The following is a 19,781-nucleotide window of genomic DNA, read 5'->3' as shown; positions in this document are numbered from 1 at the left end:
AAAGAAAAAAAATCATTATGTCCAGATTAATTTGAGGATAACCACATCAGAAGTAAGAAAGATGAATAAACTTAATGTTCACTAATTGTTCAGTACAAGGAACCAAGTCAGCAGACATGCAAAAAGATTACAAACTACCCTCTCCCCCACTACTTCCAAATATGCCTATTTTGAAAGAGTATTTGACAGTTGTTACTATCTTCATGGTTACAAATGAGTTGATAATCACCTGTTTAAAGAAACTGTAAACTCTCAACATTTTTATCACACAATAAACAGTCACTTGATACTATGCAAATATTAAAAATTTAAAAATATTACCATTCTGGAGCAGACATCTGCTATTTTAGTTTTAATGCATGTCATCTTTTAATTTGGTTTTGATTCTGTTCTGTTTAGATTTGATGAAATTAAAAAGAGTACCAACTATCAGATAACAGATTCGCAAGCTCTTAGATGGTAGGAAAAGTGCATTTCTCCCTTTCAGATAAGTCCACTACCTTATTAGGATCAGCTTGCTGAATATTCACAATGGTAAGCATATTTCTACAAATAATAAGCGGATGCTTTCTTTCAGGAAGAGCAAAATTTAAACAAAACTTGGCCAAGTCAGTCCTGTTATCTATCTTGAGATAGACAACTTAAGGAATGGTATAAGTACCCCAAAACATATGAAATTAAAGAGTAAAGGAATGGTCACATAATTGCAAATTCAAAACAGTGATTTCATTCTGGAAATTGATGAAATAATTATCACTAGTTAATTAATACATCATAGAAAGGGGGATATCCAAATATCCAAATATCCTGATATCCAAATCAGGAAGTTTTAAGAGATAAGACTGATTTCAGTGTTTTTACAGGCCCATTTCTTGGTTAAAAATTTTAGAACAACACAGATGCTTAGTTTAGATCCAGAATTATCCCTGGGATGTGCTAAGGAATTTTAACAACCAAAAAATTGAACCAGCAACCGAGATGCCAGGAGTACACACCAAGTAATTGAGTAATTTGTATCTAAAATTTTCAGTAAACTATGCAACAGGTTTCACGTGTAGTGGACTTTGTAAGTGTTGATGTTATGATATCATCTGGGGGAAGCTGATATTGCCCGAGAGAAGATATACCATTATTCCAAAATGCCAAAACGATGAAACCCGGAAGAAATATTCCTGCCGCATTGGCCAAACTTTGGAAAAGGCAACAATTCAGAAGTTATTTTACTCTTTATTGTTTATTTTTAATACATCACCCTTCTTTCAAAAAGCAGAAACAGTATAAAAATTGGGCGGTTGGCAATTCTTGTAAGATCAAACCTGAAACTTTATATTTATATTATTTACTTTGATGATCTCGTCAGGTGACATGAAGAGTTTAGTCATTAAGTGGTATGGACCCTGCATGCCGCTCAAGATGTATGTATCACATACAATAAATACTATGAATATATATTATATAATGTATCTATTAGAAATCACATATATAAATAAGTATAGACAATAGAATTGTGTCATTTCTTACCTGTGACATCAGCGACCATCAACCCTTCTGCTCTGATTACTTTCACTTGGAGAAATCCCACATCCTTCAGGTTGTGAAATATCCGCAATGGGCTCTGAAAGACCCCAACGTCAGTGTTAGAAAAGAAAGGTCTTAGAGGGTCCCCAAGAGTATGTGAGGAAACACTAAGTTTTGTGGTTGATCTCAGGATGCTGCATACGTGATTCAAAAGGATATTTGTGTTTCTTCAATACAGATTACCCTTCCACCATCATTAACGTGCACCTACACGTAGACACACGCACACATGTGTTGATGTAGATAACTGTTGCTACACCAGACTTTGTAAAAGAATAAAGAATTCTTCCCCATTTCTTCCCCGTAAATAATTATCAGTAGATGGTGAACAATGAATTATAGAATAGGATATGCCTACTTTCTTCCTTCAATCTCCTTTACTGCAGCTCTCCAAGAAATCTGTCATTTATGGGCACGATGGTTTGGAGACTAACGATTGTTAATACTGAGTCTGAGGTGGTTCGTCATGTAATGCACGTCAGCCTTTAGGATTAAGAAAGTCAATATTAGGGGCGCCTGGGTGGCTCAGTCGTTAAGCGTCTGCCTTCGGCTCGGGGTGTGATCCTGGAGTTCTGGGATCAAGCCCCACATCAGGCTCCTCTGCTGGGAGCCTGCTTTTTCCTCTCCCACTCCCCCTGCTTGTGTTCCCTCTCTCACTGGCTGTCTCTCTGTCAAGTAAATAAATAAAATCTTGAAAAAAAAGTCAATATTAATATTTCTTTTATTCTTTTCTTCTTGGTGAGTTTTGGAAATTGCATGTGCTAGATGAGGGTTAAATAACTGAAATACTGTTTTCTAATATTTGATTGAAAGATTTACATAGTTCCATGAATCTTTTAGGAAAAAATCATATATAACTTCTAAAATAAGTCAAATTGATCACTAAAAATAAATTCAAAAGTGATGAATAATTTTTCTTAAGTTTGCAATTTTATTTGCCATGTAGTGTGTATAGAGGTAGGGAAATTTCAATAGAAGAATCAGATCCATAGGATAAACCTATTTAATGTTATAAATTAATAATGGTAGTGCTTTGGGAAGTACAGTACCCAAAGGCATTAAAAGAGGGATACCGATGTGCTAATTCAGAACTCTAATTAATGGGCACAAATATTTAAAGATGAAGTATTGATAGAGAACAGTTATATGCATTTGCTTATTTACGCTTCCTAGCATTTTTCCTATGATAAGACTAGCGTTTCTACTCAGTAAATCAAAGGTACTTCTGTATTATAATCCCTAAAATGCTTTAAGACCACGGAGCATAACGAAGTTATTAAACTGTTACTAAGGAACATCCCCGTCCTTGTTTTAAGGATGTGAGAATACTGACAAGCAGAAGCTTACTGAGATATTAACTTGATCAGTCCTGTATGACTAGTCATCGTGTACACTGACGCTATGACCTTGGTATATTGAGAGGAGAAAGTGCAGTTAGATGGGTAATCTCAGCACCTAACTATTAAGAGTGTTGAGCACAGAATTAGCTCTTAATCTTGTATTGTTTTTAAACAGCTGTTTATCACCCCAAAATCTATTGAAACTATAAGATGACAGGGCTCAGGAAAAATGCACCTCTTTCTCTATTTAAATTCCTGTAAATTAAGGGCTTAACTGAAATACAACTTCAGACAGTAGTATTATAGTTCAGAGGTTTGTTGGCGTGTTGTCTTTCTGATACAGTAACATCAGGTTTGAGAAGCTCCTCCTTATCTCAGAACTCCCTGAGTGTTATGAACCAGGTAAGTCTCCTATCCTAATGATAGAGAAGAGTTTTATCAAAAGGTTTCTGTCCTTTAATTTTTGGGAGCAATTCTGACCAAGTTTCACCATGTCTAAAACAAATCTCATCCCCGGGCTGAGAACTGTTTCATACTAGTAACCTCCCTGCACAGACACATAATCTCTGACGTTTCAGCTCCAATGTTCTGCTTCTCATTTGGAGGGGTAATTATTGTTTGAAGGGTTTCTTTCCTCCAGTCAGCTGACACTCAGGAATTTATTGCCAACTTCAACTGTTTAGGCCAGTGATACATCGCTTATAATAAGAATTCAAAAAAAAAAAAAAAAAAAAGCAAAAAACTTAAATATATCGGTTTAAAAATATACCTTTCAGGAATGCTTCATCAAGAGGCATTCCTGCCTTGTTATTTATGGTTATTTTAGAAGGCCTCAAAACCCGGATGGCTTCTGAAGCCAGAAATTTCCATAGCAGAGGAATCTATGATTTGCTGTGAATCCTTTCAGCCCTCAATAGATGGGAAAAGATTGAAATGCTCTGGAGAGGAGTCCTCTTTATTTTTTTAATGAAAGGCTGTATAATATATTTTCTCTATGGCTGCAGCAGCTGTCAGGGAGAGCATCTCAGTTCAGCTCTATTACGGGAGAGGCAATACCCCATCCTATGGCATCGAGATGCTCTGAGGGGCCAGGGCTGATTGACAGCTTGTCACCGTGACGTCTTATTCCATCTCTGTTATGGAGAAAATTAATGTCACACCACCAGCCTTATGACTCGCTGTCATCTTAGAACCGCTCACCTTTTATCAATGCTCTAAATAACATTTCAAGCCCATCGTCTCACGGTGGACAATCCGGTCAAGGGACATTAAATCAGATGACTGTGAAATGTCATAATAAAAATGGAATGCTAACAACTTCTTCTCTAAACTAGCTCCTCTGGTTTTTAAACTGTGACAAGGGGGAGCAAGGGTTCAGCATACCCGTTCTGAAAAGGTCATATAATCGCTCTTGGTCTACTACCCATTACTACCCGCCCCCTAGTGACCTTCCCTGCCTTCCTCCCCCCAAAAAAGAAAAAAAAAAAAAAAGAAAAATGGAATTAGCCATCTTTTCAGAAAGAAGTGATCAAATAATGGCTCACACAGTAATGTCTGTTTAATTTGTGGGGCTTCGAGGCTTCACAATGAACAACTGAATGATAGAAATGGAGAGCTTTTTCAAGGGGTAATTAATTTACTTTCCTCACTATGGCCAGTGCCAAATCACATTGATAAGTTTTGCCTAAATTTTAAAAAATACACATGTTCTCCCAGGAAAACATATAACTAATTCCCCAAATAACCTCCTCTATGTGTTTCTCTGAAACAAGTGATGTTTCAGACATGATACAGCATTCATTCATCTCATAGTCTGTGAAATAAAAAGGAAACATGACAAAACCATAAAGCATAGGTCTCTGTCCTTGTATTGCTATGAGCAATTATAACACGTGTGCTACCCTGCATATGGTAGCTTCGTAGCAACTATGTCTCTAGAGGGAGATACAGGCCTATGTTGCAATGCAGGGCTAAAAAAAAATTTTTAAATATGGTTCAGTTTTTAATATGTTGAGCAGCATGTAATCAGAGAATTAACCAGGGCATCCACATAATATTTTATATTTTATTCAAATGATAACTAACATTTGAAAAAAGGTGCGGAAACAAATATTCAAATTCTGAATGGAAATGGCCGATTTAAGGAAACCCATCTGGCAAAAAGAAAAAAAAAAAGAATCAATCATAGTTGGATTAGTCCTCATTACCTAGCCTGCACTATCATCCTAATATATAGGATAGTATCAAATATTAATACATAAAATACAGTATCATAATACCTAGAATTTTTATATTAATATACCAATTAATTCCTTTAAAATTGTTTCAACTCACAAGGCTCACTCCTGGTAACAGGAGAACATGTTTTTGTGGGTACCAAAATGTGAAATAATTCTCATAATTGCAATTGCATATTAGAAGATGCCCAACAATATGCTGGGCTCTTAGGTGGTTTAAAAATATATACTATTTAGGCTTGCTAAGTCACCTCTATTAAACTGTTTATGATAACACCATTGGTGGATGAGTTGTACAAGCATTAGCAGACAGCTGATTCGGTGGAGATAGCCAGAATAAATTTGCTGAAGCCCACATCCTGCTAATCTGTTTGAAGAATATTGTAGAGCATTAGTACCAGCACTCCATGTTATCTGCACAGCCTGATAAGGTACATCTTTATTAAATTCAGTTATTGGAAGGATGTCAGTCAGCAAATAGGAATATTTTAGAATCTAAAAAAAAAAATTAAGCGGTTCTTTGTTAGTCAGAGCTTGGTTTCATGGCTGAATGTCTAGAGGAGGCTTCTAAACACCTGGCAGCGTTGTACAATACAAGCTTTGTAATTTTAAGTGGAAAAGCTTTTTTTTCCCAGCTTCATGGGTACCAAGGCATTCACTTTACCGAGACGCCATTGAGAGAGAATGGTGGAGTAAGAGCTCCCCTCTCTGTTGACTGAAGAAAACTACATGGTGGAAATGCACAGTGTGAGGATGCTGGGAAATAGGTCAATTTGGGTGTGAATATTCTGGTTTGGTGAAATTTGAGAAGGGTGCTTACTACAGCGACTCACTATTCCACCCTATCACTCCTCAAATGATCCAAAGGGAAGGAGGCTTCCTTTTAATTATATTTCACATTCAATTAAAATAAGATAAAGGAATGGAGTGAGGCTTTTCTAAGCAGTTGAAATAAAAATTCTTTCTGTGAATATCCTCTCATTACCAAGCTACTAATTAATGTAGGTGTCATTAATTCCATCTCAAACTTGGAAAGACAAAGAACTCTTAATTGCAATTACAAAGGGTCAATGAATTAATTTTGAGGTGATGTTCTGTATACTTGACTTTCCTTTATGAGAAGTTGCCTTGCATGAGAGTTGTGCTGCATGACAAAATCCCTGCGGAGAGGCTCAGAATCTAGAGCTTGCTTTGGAAGAGGCTCTAGAGAAGAGCAGGTGGGCAGACCTCAGGGGAACGGCGTTTGCATTTGCCCAGCTCTCTGTTTTTGCTGACTCAACTGTCACACAGCCCTTCAGATGTACTTCTGTCACTCTAAGTAAATCATTTACCACCTCAGCTCGTCACACATGACCTTGAATTAGGAGGGTTACATACGTACATATCTCCTTAAGATTTCCTCCCGTTCTTTCTGGTCCTCCAGGGAGTTGACCGAGAGATCAGAGATGCTGACTGTGGCCGAAGCTGTCAGGGTGACCAGTAGTACCAGGTGTCCCTCACCCTCTTCCAGCTGCAACTCCAGCTTGTGTGTCTGTTCCCTACTGAGGGCCGACAGGTCCACCTGGCACCTGGAAACAAATGTTTTGAATTAGCAAATGGCTTTCCTTTCCCTTTCCCTTTTTTCTTTTCTTCTCTTTCCCTCCTTCCTTTTTTTTTTTTTTTTTTTTTTTGGTCACATCAAACAGTGAAAGTGCAGGCTGCTCAGAGCTATGTGAAAGATAAATCAATAGAAATTCTGTTTGAGCCACTGGAAGAATACACCTTTCATTCAGCACACTTTCTTCACAAAATTTAGACGATGATTATTTTTAGTGTCCAATTTCTTATTTCTGTAAGATACAAAACACATGTTTATCTGATTCATTTCTACCCGTTGTCACTGTATTCATTAAGTCGGAAGGGACTTTCAATCCTGGATGGCCTAGTGTAGGGCTTTGCCGACAGAAAGACTACCACGAGCTGTCTGGAGAGGCAAACCACTGAGAATCTAAATTCTTGTGTAGGTTTTTAAACAATGGGGTTCTTCTTTCCTTCATAAATGTTATTAAGCAATGAATAGAATATGTACTTTGATGATGCCGTAAGTTTTACATTTTTAAAACCATGACAGTTTATTCATAGAATACCACACATAAATCCAAATAAAAACAAATTTTCCAAAAATGTTATAGTTCAAGGGTTATGTGCCAGCATTTTTCTAAAAGACATTTCATAACATGGCAGCCCATGCTTGATAAGCTCTTCTCTCAGAGCTAAACACCTTGCAAACTCTTTTCATAAAAACGTCCATTGGTTTGGAAGAGAAAGATAATAAGGTGATCACAAAAACAATAAACTGAGAGAAAGGGGGTAGGTATGAACAAAAGGCATTTAAAACAGGAAATAGTCAACTATAAGCATACATGTGGTAACATATTATAAACATGGGAGTCAGCTACCAGGGACTGATTAAATTTTTGTTCATTCTTATTCTTTACTCCATTTATTGTCTATTGCTTTACTTTTAAATTAAATTTCTATGACTAGGGCCTCGAAGCTTATAGTTGGGTTCAAGCATCTCTTTAGTGTGAATAAATTTAGAAATTGAACCAAAGTCTGCCATTTTCCTTTTATCTGTGCCTATTAAAAATGACAAGGGAGATAGCTGGGACTGAAACAACTGAGAGGAAGAGGAGTACAGATGCAAGAAGTGAAAAGAAAAAGCAACACCCTGGTCAGAGACAGAAAGTTCGTGGGTGTCAATGTTAATTGTTGAAAGAGAGCAGGAAATCAGAGTCTGGACCAAGTCTGGAAAACATCTTCCTAAAGTGAGAACGTATATCAAACACCTTCATTGTTTCTGCGAATACAACATGCATTTCAAAATACTTTCACACTGTCTCCTTAAACTCTGAAGGCTAAAGAAACATACCAAATCCTTGTCTAATTGGAATTATGTTCTTGTCAATAACACTTGGACCAAATTGAGGAGAAAGATGCAATGGTGAACACCAACCAATCAAATGCATTCTCTAATAAAAAGGAAAGATGTCAATATGGTTTTCTACAGCTCTTTCCAGTAACTGGCAGAGTGTTTCGCCTGTAGTTTGTGGAGTATAAATGAATCTTTGGATTAGACTGGGAGTATGATACTAGAGAATCAAACATGGGTTACAATTCGCACAGTACTTTTGGTTGGATAAAGTTGGGAACAAGAAAGGTCCTTCACTCATTTGGATCCTGCATTTCCCAACCCTGTCCTCGCCTTACTCTTTGGTATGACACTGCGCCACTCCTAAAATACACTAAAGCCTTCTGGGGGGTTTCCTTCTATGGCCATTACCATTTACACAGGTCCTACGGATGCTGGCCTACTCTTCATTTACGTTAGTCATTGCGCTTGATGCACTGGAGTTGGGGAAAGTGCTCTAAAGAGGATTTAGTCCACGAGTTGCAAACTGGCAACTTTCAGGTCACATCTGGTCCACGGATGTGTTGTTTTTGCTTGTAGTGCTAAAAAAAGTTTTGAATTAAAAACATTTTAAGACAGAGTAAATGTCCTCTGACTTAATTACTGTCCCGAATACTGTCTATTATTTACATTATTTCACTTAATTCTGTATCTGGTTCAAACAGGCATAGGTATTTGCGGCCCTCACAATCTCCTTAATTTAGCAATAAGAAAACTAAAGTCCAGAGAAGCGACATGACTTAATGAAGATATACAATTAGTTGTTAGCAGAGCTAGGACCTGAACTTGGAACAATGGACTCCAAGCTCTAGGCTTTTTCCTGGGCTAGTCTTCACTAAGTAACTGTGCATACCAGACCAAGGCGGATCTATTTGCCGTGGTTCTCAAACTGGATGAAATCTGCACTTGTTTCTAACAGAAAAAATTACCTCAGTTTTCAAGTATGGAACTATGTTATTTTTATGCTTTTAAAATTTATATAAGCTATGGAAGAAGACTGTAAGTTATTGCTCTTATAAGAAGATAAAATCAGAAAAATATACAAATCAAATTTTTAAAACTATGAAACTAATAAAATTTGACATTGGAAATTTATAGGGAAGATTATGCTGCAACTAAAGTTTTAAAACGGGTATTTGAGTAGAGATAGTTTCAGATCCTGTCCTATATTTAGTGTTTCAGAATTTTGACTTTAATAACTCCAATATAGAAAATGCCTACTTATGTAAACATATTAGAAGAGAGTATTAACGACTCCAAGGTTCTTTTTGCTAGTTTGGGTTAGTCAGCTCTCCTATTCATTTAAAAACTCTGCTCAGGAGTAATCCTCAGATGCCATTTTAAATGAAATGTCACCTGATAATTGAACAAAATTGTCTTGTTAACTCTAGAAATAAGTTAGCATTATAGCATCACTGATACTACATTAAATCAAATTATTGCTGGAATCTGGTAGAAAAAAGGCCTTTGCTACTCCTTTGTTGCTGTTGAATAAATATGTACAAAGATGCAACTCCTGCAAAAGTCTATTGCAAAGTGAATCCAGGACTTATTCCCAGAGGTCAGGGCCATGGCTTGAATGTTTATCTCCGAAATTCCTATGTTGAAACCTATTGTTCAGTGTGATGGTATTAGGAGGTGATTAGGTCCTGAGGGTGGAGCCTTCATGAATGAGATTAGTGCCCTCATAAAAGAGGCCCCAGACGATCCCTCGCCCCTTCTGCCATTTGAGGACACAGAGAAAACACAGTAGTCTATGAACCAGGAAACCAGACACAGAATCTGCTGGTGTTTTGATCGTGGACATGCCAGCCTCTAGAGCTGTGAGAAATACATTTCTGTTGTTTACAACCGGCCAGTCTGCGGTGATCTGGTATAGCCGCCCAACAGGCAGATTCACCCATATTTAGCTCACCTGTACTGTTATGTCCTAAAGAAAGAAAGGGTGCACTACGGTTTGGATATAAAAGTCCTCGGCGGTAATCTGGATGGCCAGAATAGACAAATTAATAGATTCAAATTGTTATCAAAATGAAATGCAAAATTTAAAAAGTACTGAGGCAAATTCATGAAGTACATACACAGATATGTATACAGGGAAAAGAGCTCAGGATCGGGAGTCAGAGTCCCTTGCTTTCAGCCCTCCATCTGTCACTAATTAGTTGCATGACCTTTCCCAAGACAACTTACCCTCCTGAATTCCAGTTTTCTCATCTGTGATATGAGGTAATTGAACTAGATGAACTTAAAATTCCTGAAAACCCCAAATCACACTTTGCTACAACTCTATCCATGTTTACCTTGTTTACGTCTTCCCTTTGCAATTCCACAAACCAAACAACTAAGAGAACAAATTCATCTTATAGGCAATGAAATATCATTCCTCAAATGTATCACCCCCCCCCAAGAGTCTTCATTTGATGCTAGAAGGCAGATAATCTAATCTATTTGAAATTGTCTTCCAAGGAACACTAAGGGGTACCTCAAAATTTGCCATGGAGGGGAGAAGGGTGAAAAATAGTGTGTGGACCCTTCTCTCTGGTTCAAAGAACAGCTCCTCGTACGTCTGTTTCATATTGATGTTCCACTTGTAGGTTTGGTAGATACATCTTTCATCCTCTTAGATTCTCCTGGAGCCACAGCCTCCTGGATCCTCTGCTGCCTGCTTTGCTACAGCTGTGACTTTGTCTGTGCCTTCCCAAGGGACTGCTTTTCTTCCCAGCACCATAACCAATTAACTGTGCTTGGGTCTTCATGCGGCTTTCACCTAGGACTGGCTCAAGGTTCACTTACCAAAATAAGCCGGGTGCTCCACTTGGCTGCCACTGTGCATCTAGGCCCAATGGCCACAAGCCCCAAGTTTCTGGCTTCTAAGACTGCTTCTACGCTTGGATAAAAAGCCACACTGTGGGTTGTGGGATCTGGCTCCCTAATCACTGGTCAAAGAAACTAGATGAAACAATGCAGAAGTGTCTTCTCGAGGGGTGAATTGAGATTGATGGAATAGGAGATAGGAAGGTAACTCCTCATACCTCCTTCCCTCTCACAGAGTGCTTCAAAGTGTGAGTCTCCATACAGCCTGTCCACAAGTGGCCAAGAGGGTGCACAGCAACCAGCTACGTCTCTGAAACACAGGGGCCCTCCCAGGAAAATACTGCCTTGTGTTACCTCCTAGTCTTCCCTGTTTTACCTTCTTTCTTTCTCCCCTTCAGTGCTTGGGATTGTACCTCCCAATGAAGTATCAGCACTTAATCATTGCCTCAAGCTCTGTTCTTAGGGAATCTGGTGAAGGCAAAAACCATTGATACAATTCAGTCCCCTCAATAACAGATATCTACAACACAAACCTGTCCGTGCTCCTCCCCTCGGTTCCCACCACCCATGAAATCCCCTTGGCGAGGCAGTGGTGCCCTTCCTGACCTACCATCAGCTCATGTGTCCCTTGCAGACTCACACTGACTGCTGAAGTCATTCCAGACAGCTTGTGATTCTCCCACCACCCATGCGAGGGCTTAGACCTGTTTCTTTGTGTTTGGACAAGGCAACCCCTTTGCCTGAGATGATGTGTCTATCTTTGCTTGCCAAATTTTTACCCATTCTCGATGAAATAACCTGCAGTTGTCTTTCTCTGCCGGTATCCTGAGACATCTCAGTGGCAGGGGCCTAGCACAGCACCTGGAATATAGTTAGTGCTCTAAAGTACTGAAGTTCTTATAGACAATATAGAAATCAAGAGAGACCAAAAATTTACCCATGCTGACAGTGGCAGAGCCAGGACTAACGTGCAATGTGCTCATTCTACCACCTTATATTGTCTTCCTAGAAAGAAAGGGATTTGATTTCTTTCAACACTTCTTTCACTCACTCATTAACTCATTTATGCATTAGTTATTTTTTAAGTGCCTTATGTGGCAGGCTCTGTTAGATTCTGTAGACTCGGTCATTGCTAAGCCTTCTGGTTTCTCATTTCCTTTTTCCCAGAACTACCATAGACTTAGCATGTTGTTCTGAACAAAGTTCAAATGGCTTCAGAGTCCGTGGCCAGGGATTCAGCACACAAAGTTTTTTTTTTTTTTTTTTAAGATTTTATTTATTTATTCAACAGAGATAGAGACAGCCAGAGAGAGAGGGAACACAAGCAGGGGGAGTGGGAGAGGAAGAAGCAGGCTCATAGCGGAAAAGCCTGATGTGGGGCTCGATCCCAGATCGCCGGGATCACGCCCTGAGCTGAAGGCAGACGCTTAACCGCTGTGCCACCCAGGCGCCCCTCAGCACACGAAGTTTTAATAAAGCTTATTCATTAGCATTCTGATATTATGCAAGCCACTTAGAGTTTTGTACATCAGCTTTCCTCATTTATCAAATGGAAATTTTTTTAAAAAAAATGCCTTCTTTTGGGGTGCCTGGGTGGCTCAGTCAGTTCTGTGTCTACTCTTGCTTACGGCTCAGGGTTGCGAGATCCAGTCCCATGTCAGGCTCTGCACTCAGCTCAGAGTCTGCTTGAGATTCTCTTTCCTTCTCCCTCCCCCACTTCCCCTCACCCTGCTTTCTCTCTCAAAAATAAATAAATAAGTAAATAAAAATTTTTTAAAAATGCCTTCTCTTTGCATAGAGTTGTAAGAACACAGGCATAATAGGTGAGAAAGTACTTCAAAAAGTTGAAAGTACTATCTAAATATAGTGTGTGATTTTATTAGCACATATGACTTGGTTCAAAACTGGAAAATTTAAAAACTCACTATCCCTGCTGAACCCAACTCATCAATCAATCAATGAGTCAATCAGAGAAAGACAATTATCCTACGGTTTCACTCATATGTGGGATATAAGAAACAGCACAGAGGATCACAGTGGAAGGGAGGGAAAACTGAGTGGGAAGTCATCAGAGAGGGAGAAAAACCATGAGAGACTCTTAACTATAGGAAACAAACTGAGGGTTGCTATAGGGGAGGGGGGAGGGAGAATGGGGGTATTTGGGTGATGGGCATTAAGGAGGGCACATGATGGGATGAGCACTGGGTGTTATACTCAACTGATGAATTATTGAACACTACGTGTGAAACTAATGATGTACTATAAGTTGGCTAATTGAATTTAAATAAAAAATCAATCAATAGAGAATCAAAACAGATTCAAAACTGAAGATTTCAGAGCTACTTTCTCTCATTCCACAAATGGGGAAATTGAGACTCCGAGAAATTAAATGATGGCAAGAACTGGAACATTCCTGACTTCCATACAAAAGCCTCAAGTTCTTTGTGCTTTCTAAAAACTGTATGCATTTATTTAGCCACATGAAAGAAATAGGTCACATTTATTTGGTGACATTTCTCTCTAAGAGTTAAAGAGTAAAATTTCAGTGTTCTTACCATCTTTTTCCTCCTTTACCTTTCTGTCTGCTATTTCTGAACCAGTGACCAATGATATTCCTCCCAGATGAAGCAGTCTTGTGCTTAGCACCCTGGATACATACACATACATACATGTGAGTACCCTGGGGTGCAGGAAGTAAATGTTAGGACTATTTGAATTTTTTTTTTTTTTGTAACTTAAAAATAGGACAAGAATCAAGCTTTTTAAGTATTTGATATGTGCATTAACACAGGTGGTCCTTGCACCAGATATATCACTTCTGGCCTGCAAGTATTTTGGAAAAGAGTAGGAGCTGTGTAACATAGAGGGGCTGGCAGTGGCCCCCTTACTTGCTGACTTGCTTTCACTGAATTGCAGTTCATAGATGCCTCGTTAAGTGGATTTACGGATTATATAATCTAGTTTTAACTGAACTAATCCTCACAAAATGGACAATTGGCTTTAAAAGATCCCAGTAAAGAAACTGTGGGTGGACGATAATGCTAATTGAACAAGCACAAGCGAGCAGAATGATAAACAAGAAGGTGCCGAACCACGAACCACTTCTCCCAGCTGAGCCCCGTGTCAGCCACCTTCTGACTGACGAACCAATGGTGGTATAACCTGATCTCACAAGAACTCAGCCAAAACAATTCCAAAGTAACAAAGTATAATATTTGCAATAGAAATTTACACCTACGTTAACAATAAACTTCTGAGTGTGTGCTGTGCCTTCCAAGTGTTAGCTAATGATACTATGAAGCCATCATGATTAGCCAAGACACTTGAAAACAAAGCCTTCGGAACAGGCAGACAAACCTCTACAGGATTCCTTGGGCAGGGGGTAATTTTAAAAAACATACATTTTACATAATTTTGACCTAATCTAACAATAAAATTAGAGCTGTTGAGATTTTGTAATATATGAGAACTTTTTTCCATTCATAAAACTAATATGTAATATATTATAAACTTTCATATTGTAAATCAATATAATACATGATTCTTTAGAATCTCTGCATTTTAAAGATTTCAATACATAACCACTAAAGAGTTTTCAAGTTTCACAATTACGCAGTTTTTACACCACCTCTGACATTACAAAATGCTAATACTAATCTTGCCTTTCTGTTGTCGGAAGTTTTCACTGTTTGACTATCTTTGGGGAGATTGCTTTATCAGAGCATACTTCCACAAACTTGTGAAATTCTTCATTCACTGTCTTGAAGGTAAACTATTTAATATGCACACGGTAGCACATGAAAACTGTCTTTGGAAGCTTTGCCCACTGTATAAGAAACACTGCATTGAGTAGGAACTTTTGCAAGAAATCTCCAGAAGAAAAGAATAGTAACCCATGAAAGAAAACAGATTGAAATCTTAATATATTTGGCTTAGGTTGAGTTTATGAAAAACCACGACAAGAATCAATGACACATTCCATTCCCTTCTTAAATATTGTCGATCTCCCTAATGAAATATTTCACTCAATCCTTAGGAAGAAAAATGGTGAAATGATTTCATGAAAAAACCCTCTTCAGTTTAGAATTTTCTGACTAGCTGTCTTTGTGCTTTCAAATGACTAATGCAGGAGGATTGTTTCCATTCTATATGGGAAGTAAAAGAGTCATTGGCGAATTAGTATCACAAATAGGAAACATTGCAAGTTAGAATCCACAGAGGGTCAAATGCAATGACCTTCAACCTGCAGAGAACATTAATGTGGCTACCATCCAAAGTCAAAGGCTGTTTTCCCCACTTGCCACACTACTTACACATCCCACATTCTCCTTCCTTCTGCGTTAAATACAGAGTTACACATTTATTTTTTATGGTTGTAGAATTTGGAAGCATTTGTTCTTTATCCAGAACTTGCCCATTTGGAATAAGTTTTTCTTATTAAACATCATTAATAAAAATTTTGTTGAACTAGAGCTCTCTAGCGAAGCTTACATCTGTAGCACTTTGCTGTCATGGACAGTTCCAATGCCTAAGCCCTCATCACAACGCAACAAATAAACTCAGTAGCAATTCACCAACCTAAAATATATGTACCCCAAATCAATGCCACTTTAAAGATAAACAAGCGTTTTGCACACTAATAAATAACGTTATAAATCTTGCTATATTGGATTGCAAATAACTCCAACTGAATAAGATTGCTTGACACAGGATTTACTTATTCTGCACATTCATAAAAACAACTTGTTCTCTGACAGCACTCATTCTTGGCAATTTACCGCAGCTGTCGGCAGCCAATTTGTTCAGATTACTGCTCTGCATAAAAGTGTAACAATCATGAGGATTTATTAGCTGATTATCGTAAAGGTGGCAGTCCGTCTTGCCTGCCAAAATGCAGGTGATCAGAAAGTTAAATAATTACATGCAGATTAACATTATTTCACCTTCACTTGATCGTTGTAGTTCAGCGACAGGTAAAATTTGTTGTTCCAACTTGCACTATTGTATATACCACTTAAGTTGGTTTACTGACTACTTGGCATTTTATTGAGCACTTAATGGCGTTAGACCATTTTGAATACAAGACCAAAGTGAAAAGAGCGTGGACTTTAGAGTCAGGAGTTCTGGATTTGAATCTCAGGTCAATCACCCCAGATTCATACTAGCTGAGCAACCTCTAAATCTCCTTCTACCTCACGTTTTGCATCTGCGAAACTGGCATAATACGAACCACTCCAGTTATCCCCTACTATTGAGCTAATGTAATAGTGCCCTATTCATTGTAGGACATCGATATTATTGTTTCTTTCTATTCATGGTAAGTTTATTTTTTGTGTGTAAAATTTACTAACCAGATGGCATTAACTCCCTGGATATTAGAATGATGAAGAAGTTATAAGTATCTTGGTAAATGTATAGGCTACTTTAAAAAAAATGCAACAATTTAGTATTTTTCAAGTATAAGTGTTATTCAGACACTTTTACACTCTAACTCAGTAATTCTCCCTTTTTGAGTTATGTACAAATACACTGAAATTTCATACCTTCCGCTAAGTCATGTTGTTCTAATTGCCTTTGCATTAACACCTATTGTCAAGTTATGTATTTACAGTTGACCCTCGAACAATATGGGGGCTAGGGCACCAACCCTCTGCACAATTGAACTTCTGTGTATGACTTTTGACTCCCCCCAAATTTAACTACTATTGGCCTACTGTTGACCAGAAGATGTACTGATAACATGAACAGACGATCAACACATATATTTTGTACAGTATATGTATTATATGCTATATTCTTACAATAAAGAGGGCCAGAAAAAGGAAAATGTCATTAAGGAAATCAAAAGGAAGAGAAAATACACTTACAGTACTGTATTTATTGGAAAAAATCTGTGTATAAGTGGACATGTGTAGTTCGAGCCCATGTTGATCAAGGGTCAACTGTACTTAGAGAAAGAAGAGCCATAATTTCTGGTATTAAATCAAACTTCAGGTATTTCAATAAAAATCTGGCAAATAATTTATAAAACACCTCTTGTAAGCCATATACTTTTCTAAGCATTGGGGATGCAACAGTGAACAAAAACAAAACGCTCAAAAATCTCTGCCCTCGTGAAGACTCCATTCTAGTGGTGGGAAATAAATGATAAAATAAGTAAGTGAAATGTATATATGTCAAATGGTGATTAAGTCTATGGAGGAAAACACAGCAGGATAGGGGAAAGGGAATGTCAAGGAAAGGGGGTTTGGGTTTAAAATAGGATTGGTATGGATGCCTCCCTGATGTGACATTTGTGCACAATGCCTAAAGAAGGTGAAGAACAAGCCAGTTGGATACCTAAGAAAGAGTGTTACAGATGGAGGGGAAGGTTGTGCAGTGGGAGGGTGTCTGGTGTGCTTGAGGAAGAGCAAAGAGGCTGGAACAGAGCGAAGGGAGGGAGGGGCAGAACAGCAGAAGTTCAGGGCACAGCGATAAGAGGGCTAGATCATGTGAAGCACTATGGGCCACTATAAGGAGTTACCCATGTTTTGCCCAGATTAAGATGGGAAACAATTGAAGAGTTTTGAGCAGAGGAGTTAAATTATTTTATTTGTGTTATGTGGAAGGAAGAACAGGAGGCTATGCCTATTGTCCACATAAGAGCTGATGATGGTTTCAAAACCAAGAGTGGATTCTGAGTATATTTTGAAGGAAAAGTTGGTAGGTTGCTGATGGATTTGATAAGAGTAAGAGAAAGAAAGGAAACAAATAAGACTCCATGGTTTTTGGCATTAACAACAAACAAGGGAGAATTTGAAAGGAAGAGCAGACTTGGGGATATTGGGCATCAGAAATTTGACTTTGGACCTGCTAAACTGGAGAAGTCCATTAGACATCCTAGTGGAGAGATCTAGCAGACAGACGGTGTGGAATCGAGTTCAAGGAAGGGTTATGAAGTGGAGCTGTTTGTCATTCTCCATCTCAGACAGTATGGAAAGTACAGGAGTGGATGGAGACAGTATGGAAGCAGGTATAGACAGAGAAGATGCCCAAGGAGTGGGCTCTGAGGCTCTCCAGAGCTAAAACAGGAGGGAGATGAGGAAAATTCTGTGAGTGAGACCAAGAAGGAACATGTGATGAGGTAAGAGGAAAACAGAGTCTGGTGTTCTAGAAGCCAAGTGACAAATGTGCGTTAGGGTAAGGAAGCAACCAGCCAAGTCCAGTACTGCTGCTGAGTAAAGGAAGATGAAGGTTGAAAACTGGCTGTTGGATTTAACAACTTGGTGGTCACAGGTGACCTTGACAAGAACAGTTTTGGTGGATTGTTGGGGGGCATAAGCCTGACTGCATGGGTTCAAATGGGAATGACAGTGGGTAATGTTCAGTGTTAAATATTTTTTACTGTATCAACACTCCAAATTTGCAAGTGGCCCTTTCATTCATAGCCAGCCTTGTCTTTATAATGACGAAAAAAAAAAAAAAACCAAAACACCTTTATTGAACATTTACAAAACACATTTTCAAAAATCATTCTTTTGACCAAAACTAGAAAATAAAGTAGGACAATAACAAAATTCTAACACAATAAACCAGTCTATGTAGATAATCCAATCCATACAAGCATTCTCAAGTTTAGGACTGAATTTAGATAGTACCCTTAAAAAAACTTATTAGCCATTTGAAGGGACAGTGTTATCCTTCAGGGCCAACTTTAAATTTACTTACCAACCACCAGCCAACTCCCAGAATAATTTCTACTTTTTAAGTTAATACAGACATATCTTAATTATTCTCCTCACAAAAAAGAAATAATTGTGTGATGTGATAGAGGTGCTAACGAGAGCTACAAGGACAATCATGTTACAATGTATAAGTGTATCAAATCAACTATTATACACCTTAAATTTACATTGTTACATGTAAAAATATTTCTAAATAAATAAGTAAATAAAAAACAAAAAGTTAATAGGACACAAAATGTTGCAATGATAGCTTGCAAAACAAGGCAGAAGACCAGGATGAATTTTACTGCTGTTACTTTACTCCTAGAACTCTCACTTATAAGTCAATTCTCATCTAAACCACCCTAGGAACCCAGGAATTCTATTACAATCTGCATTATTTCCACCATTACTACACAATCTTCATATAAACACAGTGACTTTACCCTGCCTACCACTTAGATATAATAATATCTTTCTTTTCAGTGGCAGAATGTGTTTAAAGTATAATTTAACATATTATGCTAACTGAAATAATCAATCAGAGAGAGACAATTATATGATCTCATGCGTATGTGGAATTTAAAAAACAACAGAGGATCATAGAGGAAGGGAGCGAAAAATAAAACAAGATAAAATGAGAGAGGGAGACAAACCGTAATCATAGGAAACAAACTGGAGGGGAGGGGAGTGGGGGAATGGGGTAATTGGGTGATAGACATTAAGGAAGGCACGTGATGTAATGAGCACTGGGTATTATATAAGACTGATGAATCTACCTCTGAAATTAATAATACACTACATGTTAATTAATTGAATTTAAATAGAAAAATAAAGTACCACTTAATAAACATAAACCTAGGAACTTAAGAGTTTCTGGTGCTATCTGGACACTGAATAGATTTTAAACGGTGATTTACCATAGTCATTTCCTTTTTCTGCAATGGGCATAATTGGTTAAATTAGCAGAGTGAGTGTACAAAAAAAAGTTTTACTGAACATTTGTGATTACCTCAAAATTTGACAATAACTCCCTTTATTGTGTAAAGGGGTTTTAACTGATACTCAGAAGCTGTCCTAGGAGTCATCTTGTGGACACCTGTAGTCTGGGGTACCCTAAAATTTTTTGGCTCAAATTGCTTTTATACGCTATTATGTA

At 38.0% G+C, this 19,781-nt stretch overlaps 1 protein-coding gene across 11 annotated transcripts in view; it reads right to left on the bottom strand.

Annotated features, from left to right (window-relative positions):
* Positions 1 to 19,781, bottom strand: part of MCTP1 (multiple C2 and transmembrane domain containing 1) — a 506,242-nt gene that overhangs the window by 172,289 nt on the left and 314,172 nt on the right. For all 11 annotated transcript variants that reach the window (XM_040622087.1, XM_040622086.1, XM_040622080.1 and 8 more), the window contains 2 exons: positions 6,537 to 6,723; positions 1,522 to 1,615 (listed from right to left, as the gene is read on the bottom strand). In XM_040622087.1, the coding sequence (XP_040478021.1) occupies positions 1,522 to 1,615; positions 6,537 to 6,723 (281 nt within the window). The remainder of the gene's footprint in view (positions 1 to 1,521; positions 1,616 to 6,536; positions 6,724 to 19,781) is intronic.

This window comes from Ursus maritimus, unplaced genomic scaffold (genome assembly GCF_017311325.1).
Source record: "Ursus maritimus isolate PB19 unplaced genomic scaffold, ASM1731132v1 scaffold_5, whole genome shotgun sequence".
In the NCBI taxonomy this organism is placed as follows: Eukaryota; Metazoa; Chordata; class Mammalia; order Carnivora; family Ursidae; genus Ursus; species Ursus maritimus.
The sequence above is the reverse complement of the archived record's forward strand: the minus strand, read 5'-3'. Positions and strand labels throughout refer to the sequence as shown.